Here is a 12504-nt window from a genome sequence, read left to right as displayed (position 1 = left end):
CTGATCGGCAGACCGTGCCTGACGTGATGCCTTTAAACATGGACATACACTGAGGAGGTATGATAACCTCGAGGATGGAAAAGTGGTTGTGTAAAGAAGACTCTTCTCTGCCTCAAAGCTCCTGAGCAGAGGCCATTAATGGAGCACAGTGCTGAGGCTGTGAAGTGACATTTAACCCAAGTTTTCTCACGAGCTCACAGCGGAGGTGATCAGGGTGGAAGCAGATGGTTTCCTACCTTCTCCTCTGCCAAGGCTGGGATTCTAACCTTTGATCCATAATTATCTGCATTCATGGCGGCCTGTGGCTCACAGACGAGCTAAAATCCACACCATTCAACCCAGGACAACCACATGTTTCTATGTTGTTATATGTGTTTATGTACTATACTATATGTACTTTTGTGTTTTATTGTAGTTTGTATGTCTTTTATACTCCCCATATTTTTGTAAGTAAGTAATTTATTTATAAAGCACTTTTCGCAGATAAAATCACAAAGTGCTGTAGTGGGGAAATTAATACAAGTTCAACATCATAATAGTATAATAAAACATGGGTGCATATACATTATAGTAGCAGCATCATAAAAGGATAAAAAAAAAAAATTGTCTTCAACAGTTTCTTAAAAGTGTCCACACAGTTGAGCTCCCAGAGAGACTGGTGCAGGTTATTCTAGAGTCTGGGGGCCACAACCTGGAACACCAGGTTTTGGGATCTTTAGGAGACCCTGACCTCAAGACCGAAGACTGCGCCCCAAAGTGTAGAGGCACAACAAGTCTGAGATATATTGAGGGGCCTGGCCATGTAACCCTCGGAAAGTCAGAACTAAGATCTTATAGTCTGTTGATTGAGTGATTCATATAGGTCAAGGGTGTCTAACTTATTTTCACTCAGGGTCCAAGTACGGAGTTTGATCTCAAGGGGGCCACAGACCTTGAATGGTGAAAAATAGTAATTTAAACATTATTGCACCCTAGTTTAACTGATAAAAATACTTGGTAAGGCATCGACAACATCCAAACAATAAATGACAGTTCTCAGTCCCAGCAGGATCTGTACTTCAAAATTTCTTGATATCGTGACAATTTATTTATTTTTTGTAATTATTAGCAATTTTGTGTGATTATTGATGAAAAATTGCAGGATTTTCGAAGATTTGAGAGTTCTTTCAACAATTTGTGAATTCAGTCATGTCAAATAGAAAGCTCCTGCAAAACAAATCTAGAGTTTCAGTTACTTGAATGATGTGGTAGGATGGAGATATCTACAACGGAATTATTTGGTGATTTACAGTGATTCATTTATTATGCCATGCCCCCATTTTTTTTTCTCTTAGAATTAGTTTTTGATAATATTTGTCATGATTGGGGTCAATTACATTTTTCAGTTACAATTATCCATGTTCAATTACAATTCAATTATGATGGCAGTGACCAGCATTTTTTCCAATTACAAATAAATTACATTTATTTTTATCCTCAGAAAGTCAATTACAATTTTGTTCTCAATTACTAAAGCTCAATTACAATGAATCAGAATTACTGAGCTTTTAATAAATAACCTTCCTTTTGCATTAGCTTTCTCTCAGCATCTCTTACAATAACAGCTGTAAATTACACTAAAACAAATATCTATCATCCAATTTATTTCCTCTCTATTGATTATCTTGTTAGGCTTCCTAATCAATGAAAATACAAGTTTTAATATTTTTGGTGTGGGCATCTGAGTTTTTTTCTTCCAATGTACCCTTGGATTTCATTTTTTTTTAAATGGTAAAAGGTGGGAAAGCTTGAAATGAAAGACATTTTAATAATTGTTTACTAAATATGTGTAGAACTGTACATAGAACGGTAACATGGTTCCCTGGTTTTGCCTTAAATTGTAATTGACATTTTTTTTAATATTTTTATGCCAATTACAATTACAAAGTAAATCATCAGAACTCAGTTACAATTTATTTAATTAATTAAAAATTATAATTACGCCATAATTTCAATTAATTATCAATTGCGTGACCCCAATCCTGATGTTTGTTATACTTTGTTAAAAATACAGTGTAGGATTAGTACACAAAGTGACCAGATGGGCCAGCTCAGATATTTTTATACTGTTATTTTATATGAACTAGATTTATATTTGAGAAAGTGAAAGTATAGAATACAAATGTCTAAGATTGTGAGTGGTATAATTTGAGAAAGGATAATAATTTAAACATTTGTTAAAAAAAAAAAAAAAAAAAAAAAAAAAAAACATATTCCAATAAGTATTTTTTTTTTCTTCTATCACACATGGAGTCACGACCCCAAGGTTGAAAAACATCAGATTGATCTTTTCGCTCTCATTATAACTTTCTTCTGTGGGCTGTGTTGAATGCTAGAAACTAAAGGGTCAAATTTGACCCCTTGACCTTGAGATTGATTCATGTGGTATGGGCAGTCAAGGATACCATTTGCTAAAGGCAGGGAAGGACAATTGTGTACAACTGGAGGGTCCCTTACCAGGCCACAGATCAATAGACAACTGTTCAAGAATGGTCTGACTCTGAGCTTTTAAAAATGTCAGCTTTGTCTTATCTAAATGTCATCTACAATAGAAGAATACCGCTGTGCAGTAAATTAGTGTTTGGGTTTTGAATCTTACTTTCAACCAGGGACTTACTGGAGTTTCTAAAGAAGTGGGAAAAAAATTTGTATGACTTAGAATAGATTATATGTCAAACTAAAGGCACAGGGACCAGATCCGGCCCTTTGGAGCATTTAATTCAGCCCCTAGAAGAAAGTGACAGAGAATACATGAATTTCTGTGTAAATTCAACTCTTTCAGTAACTCCAAATACAAAAATTCAATGAAACTTCACAATTTTTGCAGGGCTCACAGTTTTAACGTGACGGCAGTCCTTTTTACTCTCAAATTGTTGGGGAAAAAAAAACCACCTTTTCTTTTCCAAAGTCCTGCAATTCTCTTCAAATTATTCCACAAAATGTCCACAATTGAAATAAAAAATGGTCACAAAAATCTATGACATTTAAATGAAGCTCCTACAGGAACAACTAATATCTGTCACTTAATGCTTGGAAATGTTTGGTACCATACATACTTTTAGAGGCAGAAGTACAAAAACTTCATCATTCAACTTTTGCTGAAAATAGAAAATTTTAACCTAGAAACTGTTACTGTGGGGAAAAAACACAATTTCCAAACTATAGAAATATGCCTGCTGGAATGTTGTTCTTTTTCAAAGTAAAAGCATGAGTAGAACTTTCTCTGTAATCCGTTATTACTGTAATGATCAGTAGGTTGATATTAAACCACCTACACGCCTCTGTGTACCAGATACCTAAAAAATAGTACTATGACACGTGATTACATCTGAGAAGAGCTGATTGGCTACTCTCCTTGCCAGACCTTTACTTTGAAACCACCACTCATCGCCGTGCGTAAACGTCGCTTCGTATGTTTGACCGAGGCAGCGGTGCGCGCACAACCATCAGTGAGACTCACTTTCAGAACTGGAGGAAAACCACCAGAATACGCACAAGCGAGCCATTTTAAAATGACAAATGCCCGGATTCTTCCGTTTTTGGATCGCAGATCGCCTCCTGGGAGAAAATGGATAATTTGGCTAAAGTGCGTGCCTCCAGTCCATATGACTTTAGCCGTCAACTAACCATGGGCGCTCACATCCAGGGCTCAAATGTCAGCGGCAATCTGACTCCCGCTGTATCCGAGGCAGAGACTGTCCTTCCAGGTTACTTGGCGGTGATCCTGTTGGTTCTCATGGTGACCCTGGTCATCGTAGTCGTGGCTGGGAACTCACTGGTCATCTTGGCTTTTATTGTGGATAAAACGCTAAGGACTCAGAGCAACTACTTCTTTCTGAACCTTGCCATAGCTGACTTTTTTGTGGGTGAGTGTGAATTTTTTTGTATTGTGGCGAAAATCAGGATAATTTTTGCGTTTTTACGCGCACCCAATGACGCGCTAAAATGTTCCGAACATGAAATACATCACTGTCGATAAGATGGGTGTGTTAAATTTGGCTTTTGTGCGCCTCTATCTCTTGGAATTATAGGAACAGCTGTGCGTAATTGTAGCATCCCTTCTATTTTACATCCACCATTTCATTTGCGCACATATAGCCAGCAAGAACTGCTCTCCTATCTGTTGCTTGTCGTCCCAAATGTCTTTCATGTTAGACTTGTGGCTGGGGGTGGGGTAATGGTGGGGGGGTCACTAACATTCAGCAGCAAGTAATATATATATATATATATTTTTTTTTTTTTCCCGGTAAAGGAAGTAATATATATATATATATATATATATATATATATATATATATATATTACTTGTTTATTACTTAATTGTTTATGTATATATATATTCATCTCTTGGAGAATGCTGGTGTCCCTTGCGTGGGAGTCTCTGAGTGGTCTTGAATGTTAACGTGTGCGTGTGCGTTTTCTTACAGGTGCCTTTTGCATTCCCTTGTACATCCCATACAACCTGACTGGAAAGTGGTTACTGGGCAAAGGTCTCTGCAAAGTGTGGCTGGTGATGGACTACTTGGTGTGCACTGCCTCAGTCTTCAACATTGTTCTCATCAGTTACGATCGCTTCCTGTCAGTCACAAGAGCTGTGAGTACAGGACAGATGCGCTCATTACGATGTGCACACAGTGTGTGACACTGCTGTCTGTCAGTGCTGAAATGTGTGTGACTGTGACACACGCGCACGCACACACACACACTCATCACGCCTCCCTCCCCTCACCAGTCTCTGCTCTCAGCCCTAAAATCTTGGGCCACATCCAACGCTCACACTTGCCTCCATGGTTCAATCAGTCTATATCAGTGTGAACAACACAGGACTCCACACTTTGAATGATTGACAACCAAGTAAAAGGACCACTCCACTGTATCGTTGGCATTTAGCTGCAGCCAGCTGTGTCTCAGCATACAGCAGGTCACTTGTAAATCTAATTCTCTGAAGAATGTCAAATAATGACCACGATCGTTAAAAGCATCGCCATATAGGGGAATAGAGTGTTCGATAACAATTCACATTGATCTACATTACGGTCAGTCATTTGAAATTGATAATATGGTGTGATGGCTAGAGCTTCAGCCTTTCAATCCTGAAGGGGAAACATCTGGAGTTGGCACGTTCCCTCAATGCCTGTGTAGGTTTTAATGGAAACTTTCAGCCTCAGTTCAAAGACATGAATGTTAGGTTAATCGGAGTCGCTTAAGTTCCTTTTAGGTGTTCATGAGTGTGTGAATGTCTGTTGGCCCCGTTAGATATTTATATGGAGAAAGAAAACCTTTGATTCTTTTTACTTCTGGCTAGTTACGACTTACTTCCTGAATTAGTGTTCAACTCATTGGATCCGTTTTTCACTGCACACTTTGGATGAATTTGGATTATGTGGAGGTCCTTGCATTTCATTTCTACCCCGATGATCCTGGCTCTTTGCTTTCACATCAACAATGTTTTCATGAAAACAGAACAGGAACACTTTACTTGAAGTTTTATACATAAAGCCTGACATTATGTCATTATTCTGACATGACACTTGTCATTTGCATGAATAAGGTGTCATGAAGGCTGTCATTAAGTGTTGTACATTACCCTAACCCTAACTCAAAAAAATGCCAACATAGCTCCAAAGGTGTCATAATTTAGCAAAAAGACACAGCTTTCATGACATGTTATTCATGCTAATGACAGATAAGGTCAGCCTTATGTATAAAACTTCAAGTAAAGGGTTACCAACCAAACTTTTAGAGAAACTGGTTCCAAAGCGGTAAGGTTTTTATTCATGTCATTTGGCCTTAAGACAAAAAGAACCCCAGAAAAAATATACAGTTTAGGGCAGATGATTGTGATCCAAGTGGGGCCATGAAGCCTGTTAAGACTCTTTAGAGTCCACATTGCATGGAGGTGTAAGGGAATCAACAGACATACAATTAATAAGTCTTCAAATTCATGCTCACCAATCACACTTTTTTCTTTCTTTTTGCGTCTTCCTCTGATAACAGACATGAGATAAAATCTAATGACGAACACATACAGAAGGAAACTATGTTCAGAACACGTATACACCTCCCTGGTCGTTTTTCAAGACTGTGGCAGATCTTCAAAAACATGTTTCGAGAAAATAACATCTTTTTTTATAGACTCTTCCGCGAACTGGATTGTTTACCTCAGAACTTGCGTGTCTGTTGGCTCGTGTCCTGGTGACTGTTTCAGCTGAAACTCACGCTTCCAGTCAAATCATCAGTACTGAGCACAGTTAAAAGCCTCCTAAATGGGCTCTGTCTAGCTTCATCTACCACATTCCACTTACAAACAAGGTCATGTAAATGTTTTAGTTCAATGAAAGCTAAAGAAAAGCAAGAGAGAGTGAAATATGGAAGAATTTAACTGAATATAAATTTAATGGAAAGGAAAAAAAAAAACAAAAGGAAGTGAGCGCGAAAGTAAGGGGTGAGGATTAATGGCGAGGGCGGCGAGAATCTCAAGACACCAGATGTCTCTTTCATAGCTGTGTCACACACTGCATGAATGGCTCTCTGCCCAAATCTTTTTTTTTCTGTCCTATGCTTTGGGATTTCTAGTGTTTCGTGTGTGGGTTTTTGTTTAGAGCAAAAAGATGCAGATTTGTTTTTTTTCTACTTCATCAATCGGCTGCTCTGATGTTCTGTGAGCAGCATTCAGTGCGTGTGTCAGCCAGTTTTAATGTGGAATGTTAACAACTGTTGCTGGTGGAAAGAGAAGAGAAGTGTTTTATGTAACGTTGTATGTGTGTGTGTCCTCTTGTTGTTTTAATGCAGGTAAAATACAGGGCTCAGAGGAACATCACCCGCCAAGCTGTGTTCAAGATGTTGGCAGTTTGGGTGTTGGCCTTCCTCCTCTACGGTCCTGCTATCATCTTGTGGGAGGCCGTTGTCGGCCACAGCATAGTCCCTTCACACGAGTGTTATGCTGAGTTTTATTTCACTTGGTACTTCCTCCTCAGCGCCTCCACCTTCGAGTTTTTCACTCCACTTGTGTCTGTTACATTCTTCAACTTCAGTATCTACCTAAATATTTACTGCAGGAACATGAAAAGAGGCATGTGCGCAGAGGACGAGGACAACATGCCAACTATTAAGAAACACAAAGGGGGAGGAGACCGAGGAGGCTGGTCTGTGTTGTTTGTGAAGACTCGAAAAGTGTCCTGTGAGGCTGCTGCTATTTCTGCCGTCATTGAAGATGATGTGCAATACCCTTCCTGTGCAGACCCTGACACTGGTCAAATCTTAATGCAGCATCAGAGGATTTCTCCTAACAGGAACAGCTCTCAGCTGTTTCAGCAAACTGCTTCCTGTACGAGGCCCAGTCGTAGGACTCAGGTATCTCGCCTTTCCAGAGACAAGAAAATAGCCAAATCGTTGGCCATCATTGTGTGCATTTTTGCAATCTGCTGGGCTCCGTACACTCTGCTGATGATCATCCGTGCCGCCTGCAGCGGCAGATGTGTGTCAAACTATTGGTACGAAATTACATTCTGGCTTCTGTGGCTGAACTCAGCCATCAACCCTTTCCTGTACCCTCTGTGCCACAGTAGTTTTCGAAGGGCTTTCTCCAAGATTCTGTGTCCTAAAAGACAATCAGTGCAGCCTCAGGTTGAGCCCCAGTCTTGTTAGATGAGCTGTTGTCAGTAAAACAGTGTTAAAAGCTACAACTGCCAGAGTTACAGAATTAAAACTCTAGAACAACACAGCCGTGTTTAATAAATATTGTTTCATTTAGTGTTGAATTGTGGATAACTATGAGTTGTGTAATGTATATATGGTAGGAATGAGTTGTTTGTGGTTGTGCAGATTATTCATCAGTTTAACTCTGTGAAATACCAACTTGCTATATTAAACCAATGAATTTCATTTTAATTATTGCAAAAAATTATTATTACACCACAAAAATGTGTTCAAACTTTTGTCAGACAGAATATTTACAGTTTAAGGACAGATTGTATATATGTTAGCGACAATAAAGGAATATTTGTTTTCAACAGAGGTTCTCAAACTGGGGCTCAGGGACTTCTGCAGGTCAGAAAGTCATCGTTGCTCAGCACACTTTTATAAAGATCATTAAAAAGTGCTCAACTAACCTCTTCTCCAGTAACCCCCATGATGCCCCCAACACTCCCATTCATAATCAGTATTAGTCCTACACATTATGTTAATTTTTATTAAATTGCCTGCTTTTGTATGACCTATTGTGCTCTTACAGTCAATCTCCTTTTTAATGATCAAGGAGTACATTTGATGAATATGTGTATCAACACAAAGTATCAAGTAATTAGAGGTCATCAGAAAGAAGGGATTTACAAGTTATTGTAAGATTTTATTTTCTAAATTTTTACTTCTTGTTTAAATTTTACTGCAATTTAGTGAAAATGTTGAACATTCCAAAAACCAAAGATGATCAGATGTCAGTGAAGCAAACATGAACAACTGTCGGCCCAGGGGCCACATGCAACCCTCAGTCTAATTTTGTGTGGCCCCCCAAAAGTAAACAAAATGACTACAAAAACAAACAAAGTAGAACAATGCAACAACAAAATTGTTAAGGTAAACAATAAAGCACTATCCTTAATTTCAGACTAAGGAAGAATCTAAATGATGACATCAAATTATCAAGATCACTTAAGATGTGAAATGTGTTATGTTGAAGAAATATGAGACAGAAGTGTAAGTGTGTGGTTTCAAATGAGTTGTGACAATGACTTCTTTGCTGTTTGCCTTTGTTTAATGTAATTATTTTTTCACGAAGGGGGCAAATGTCATGTTTTACTTCTTTTTGCTCTTTTTCATTCGTCTTTTTCTTCTTTTTTTCAATGTGGAGGAGGAAGATTTTTTTTTAATGTCTTTAATGATATAGACAAACAAGCAAACAAAATTACACAAAAGGACAGCAAAAAAAAAAAATTGACAAAATTACAGAAAAGCACACAAAAACAACAACAATAACAAAGACAAACAATCACAATTTGTGGCCCCCTCTGTAATTAAAGTTGCAATAACGTAACTATGAGATCTTCAGCCAGTTTTCATAGTTCTAAGAGGTCTCTGATATCACGTTTGAGAGCCTCTGGTTTACAAGAGTTTACTGTGAACTTTTTATCAGTTTGATATGTTTAGAAATGCTGGATAATTTGATGTTAGAAGCAGCTGTTTTGAATCAACAGTTATGTTGTAAAAAGTTCATCTAAATGTTTAGACAAAGAAAAGCTACGGTCGCGTTATCATTTGCAGAGTAGAATCAATGCTGAGAATATTTGTAGACTTCTGTATTATTTTCACGTCTTGGTGGATTTATGGCACATTAAAAATACAGTTGAAGCACGTGGTTTGTCTTAGGTGTGTCTAAATGTACATTTTTTAAAAGTTAGATGAGATGTTTGGTTGCTGGTATAAGTTTATCAGTACTTTAATCTTGGTTTTCCTTATGACACCATCCACATAAAGCTACAAAAATATGCCACAGCCATGACTCGCCAACAGGGGAATATTATTCAAATATTTAATAATAGACCAAGTACATGCAATTTTACCTTGTTCTATCGGTCACTGGTTTGTCAAGGCTGTATCCGAACAGAACATGCAATAGGATTTCTGACAGTTTAGGTCAGGTGTTTCAAACTCATTTTAGTTCAGAGGCCTAATACAGAGCAGTTTATCTGGAGTGGGTCGCAGATTGTAGGCGCAAAAATGGGAAATTTAATCATTATTGTGCTCTAGTTTGCACTTCACCTATATATATATATATATATATATATATATATATATATATATATATATATATCAGACCCTGCAGGATCTTTACTTTCAATTTATTTTTTTATTTTGTGGTCACGTTTTATTTAATATGGGGGAAAAATTTGAAATATTTTGAATTTGAAAATTGTGAGTTCTTTTAACAATTTGAGATAGAAAAATGACTGCCATCATGTGATATAAGCATGGGGAAAATGTGAGCCCTGCTAAGAAGCCTTTTCACACTCTCGGAACTCTCGCTCTCGTTCAGTCCTCGTGTGTGAGTTCAGTGGTCAAGAGGGATAAACTCGCCTTGCCTGACAACGAGTCTGACAGAGATTTAGATTATTTTTACTGTTAGTGCATTGATTCCTTGAAAGATTTTTTTCGGAACTGCGGTATCGGTCTCCAAGGTAGAAATGCCGAGTTAGCTGCTAATGCTAATGCTGCACATGAGCTGAAAATTCCAGTTTTTCTTGACTTCTTAAACACTGACCAATCAGCTGATGAGTGCGGTTTCACTCATCGGCCTCTTTAGTGTTTAACTCGAGAACTTCCTTCAAATTTGTACATTTAATTAAAATAATAGCTTAATAAAAAATATTCATGGACCTGGTTAGTAAATGGACGTCGTAAATTTACCTTTTCAAAGTGAGAACACATACTGTCTTTTTTACATTCAGAAACTTCACTTGTCCCATCAATAATAATAATACATTTTATTTTGAAAAACTCAAAGACACTTTACAGTTGTTAAAACAATTACACAAATGAAAAAAAAAAGAAACTAACAATAATAAAGATAGACACAGAAAAAAACAGCAGGTCGTTTTGATACTGCTCCTCTCATCGGTTTTACAAAAGTCCTTAAATATGCACATAATTCCCGGGTAGAGTCTGAATTCCGCCCCCTGGAGACCCAGGTAGTTGGTATTTTCATGCACCAGGTGTAATCTGTGTGTGGAAGCGAGGGGACTGCCTTGCTGAGTTGCTCCCATCGGTTTTTAAAAGTGCTCAGATCGGCCGAAAGTGGCTTCAGCGGAAAGACCTTGTCCCTCCTCTAGTCCAAATATGTGTAATATTAATAACATAAACACTATCAAAACACTAAAGATCTCTGGAATAACATGACAAACACTGTTAGGTTGAAAATATCAACAGAGTGGACGAGCTTGTTTACGTTTACCACTCTCAACGTATGACCCCTCAGGTCGCGCATGCGCAGTTCCAGAGTGTGAAAAGGTTTATATTGTGGTGTTTCATTAAATGTGTGTATTAATTTGGAAATATATTCAGCCGAGATATTTACAACTGAATTAGTTAAATTTGCACAAAAACAAAAAATAATGGTGTTTGCTTTTTGCTGTGGGGCTAATTGGATGCTCCAAAGGGCCGGATTTGGTCCCCTGGCCTTGGTTTGACACTTGTGATTTAGATGTATCAGATTTTAAGTATGTTACATTTGACTCAATATTTGCGATACACAAAAGCCAAACTTGAAAGAAAAAGTTGGCATACATTGTGAAAACTTCCCCTCAAGCATGATGCTTGAAAATACGATCTATACCAAAAATAATTACTGCCTGGTAAGTAATTTACCGTAGAATGTTTCAGACAAAACGCTATTCATGGACATAAATATAATGGAACAGGCTTTTGTAATGTCACTATCACAAACAATTCCTGCTTTTCTCATTAGTAATGTCAATAGTGGGACACATAACATTTATAGGCATCCATGTCTTATTGCAGCAGACATGAGTGCAAGTATAATATTCTACACAACACAGATAATAAGCTTCAATGAGTTGCCTAAGCAATGTGTTACACATGAAGCCCAGCTAAAAGGTGACTGTCTTAGTAGATGTGAGCACTGATCCAGACTCCCATTACCAGGCTTTTCAGAAAAACAGTGTCTAGATGAGAATATGTTTGACTTCTTTTGTAACCTCCCTAATAGCATCTGTCATTTTCTCTCTGCATTTGTATGACTTCATCAGCCAGGCTGATTTTATACTGTGCACACTAAACAAACTAACCAAAGTGTTTGTAAGCGGCAGCTGCCACCTTCACCATGTCATCTGTGACTTATTGTATAATGATCATATGATTGATCATAAAATATTGCCATACCAGTATAGTACATTTTTCAATGAGTATGTTGTGACTGTACTGTAGAGATAAAGCTAGTCCTAATAAAGATTAACAGAATGCTTTTCATTTTATTTGAGTCTACATTTGGCTACTGATTATACTTGGGTACTGTGTATATATATTTATTTAATCAGGAAACAGTGTTTCTCATTTGTGGTTAATTTGAGGTGATTTTATTCAATACAACTCTAAAAGCCACAAACCAGCTTTTCTCAAAGCACAGATGATGCTGGTTTGACCTCGCTGCCTGGTTAAGACTCCTGTGAGAGCAGTTTTCGGTCACCACTTATAAAAGACAAATTATCCATTTTCACTTCTGAGTGCTCCTGAAAGCCACTTGATAGTTTTCTTCATTTGCTAATTATTCACACACTTTGTCCCAAAAAATGACTTAACCCATTGTTGCTGCCTTGAAATAGATGCCCCACAATATTCCACTGTCGTTGCCAAACATTATATAAAATTAACAAGTAAATTAAAGTAAAAGTAACTAGGTTTCAGCTGTTTGGGCATTGCTCCTGGAGAAGTTAAGACACACCCAGTCACTCTCGG

The 12504-nt window shown here is 37.7% G+C and overlaps 1 protein-coding gene across 1 annotated transcript; it reads left to right on the top strand.

Annotated features, from left to right (window-relative positions):
• The first annotated feature begins 3443 nt into the window (after window positions 1-3443).
• LOC114461968 (histamine H3 receptor) lies at window positions 3444-8583 on the top strand. The gene is made up of 3 exons (XM_028444499.1): window positions 3444-3905; window positions 4467-4633; window positions 6832-8583. The coding sequence occupies exons 1-3, from the start codon at window positions 3608-3610 to the stop codon at window positions 7684-7686; spliced, it is 1320 nt and encodes a 439-aa protein (XP_028300300.1). The 5' UTR covers window positions 3444-3607; the 3' UTR covers window positions 7687-8583.
• The last annotated feature ends 3921 nt before the right edge of the window (window positions 8584-12504 follow it).

The sequence above is a fragment of the Gouania willdenowi genome, chromosome 4, assembly GCF_900634775.1.
Source record: "Gouania willdenowi chromosome 4, fGouWil2.1, whole genome shotgun sequence".
Taxonomy (NCBI): Eukaryota; Metazoa; Chordata; class Actinopteri; order Blenniiformes; family Gobiesocidae; genus Gouania; species Gouania willdenowi.
Note: the sequence above shows the minus strand (reverse complement) of the source record. Positions and strands in the feature narration are given on the sequence as shown.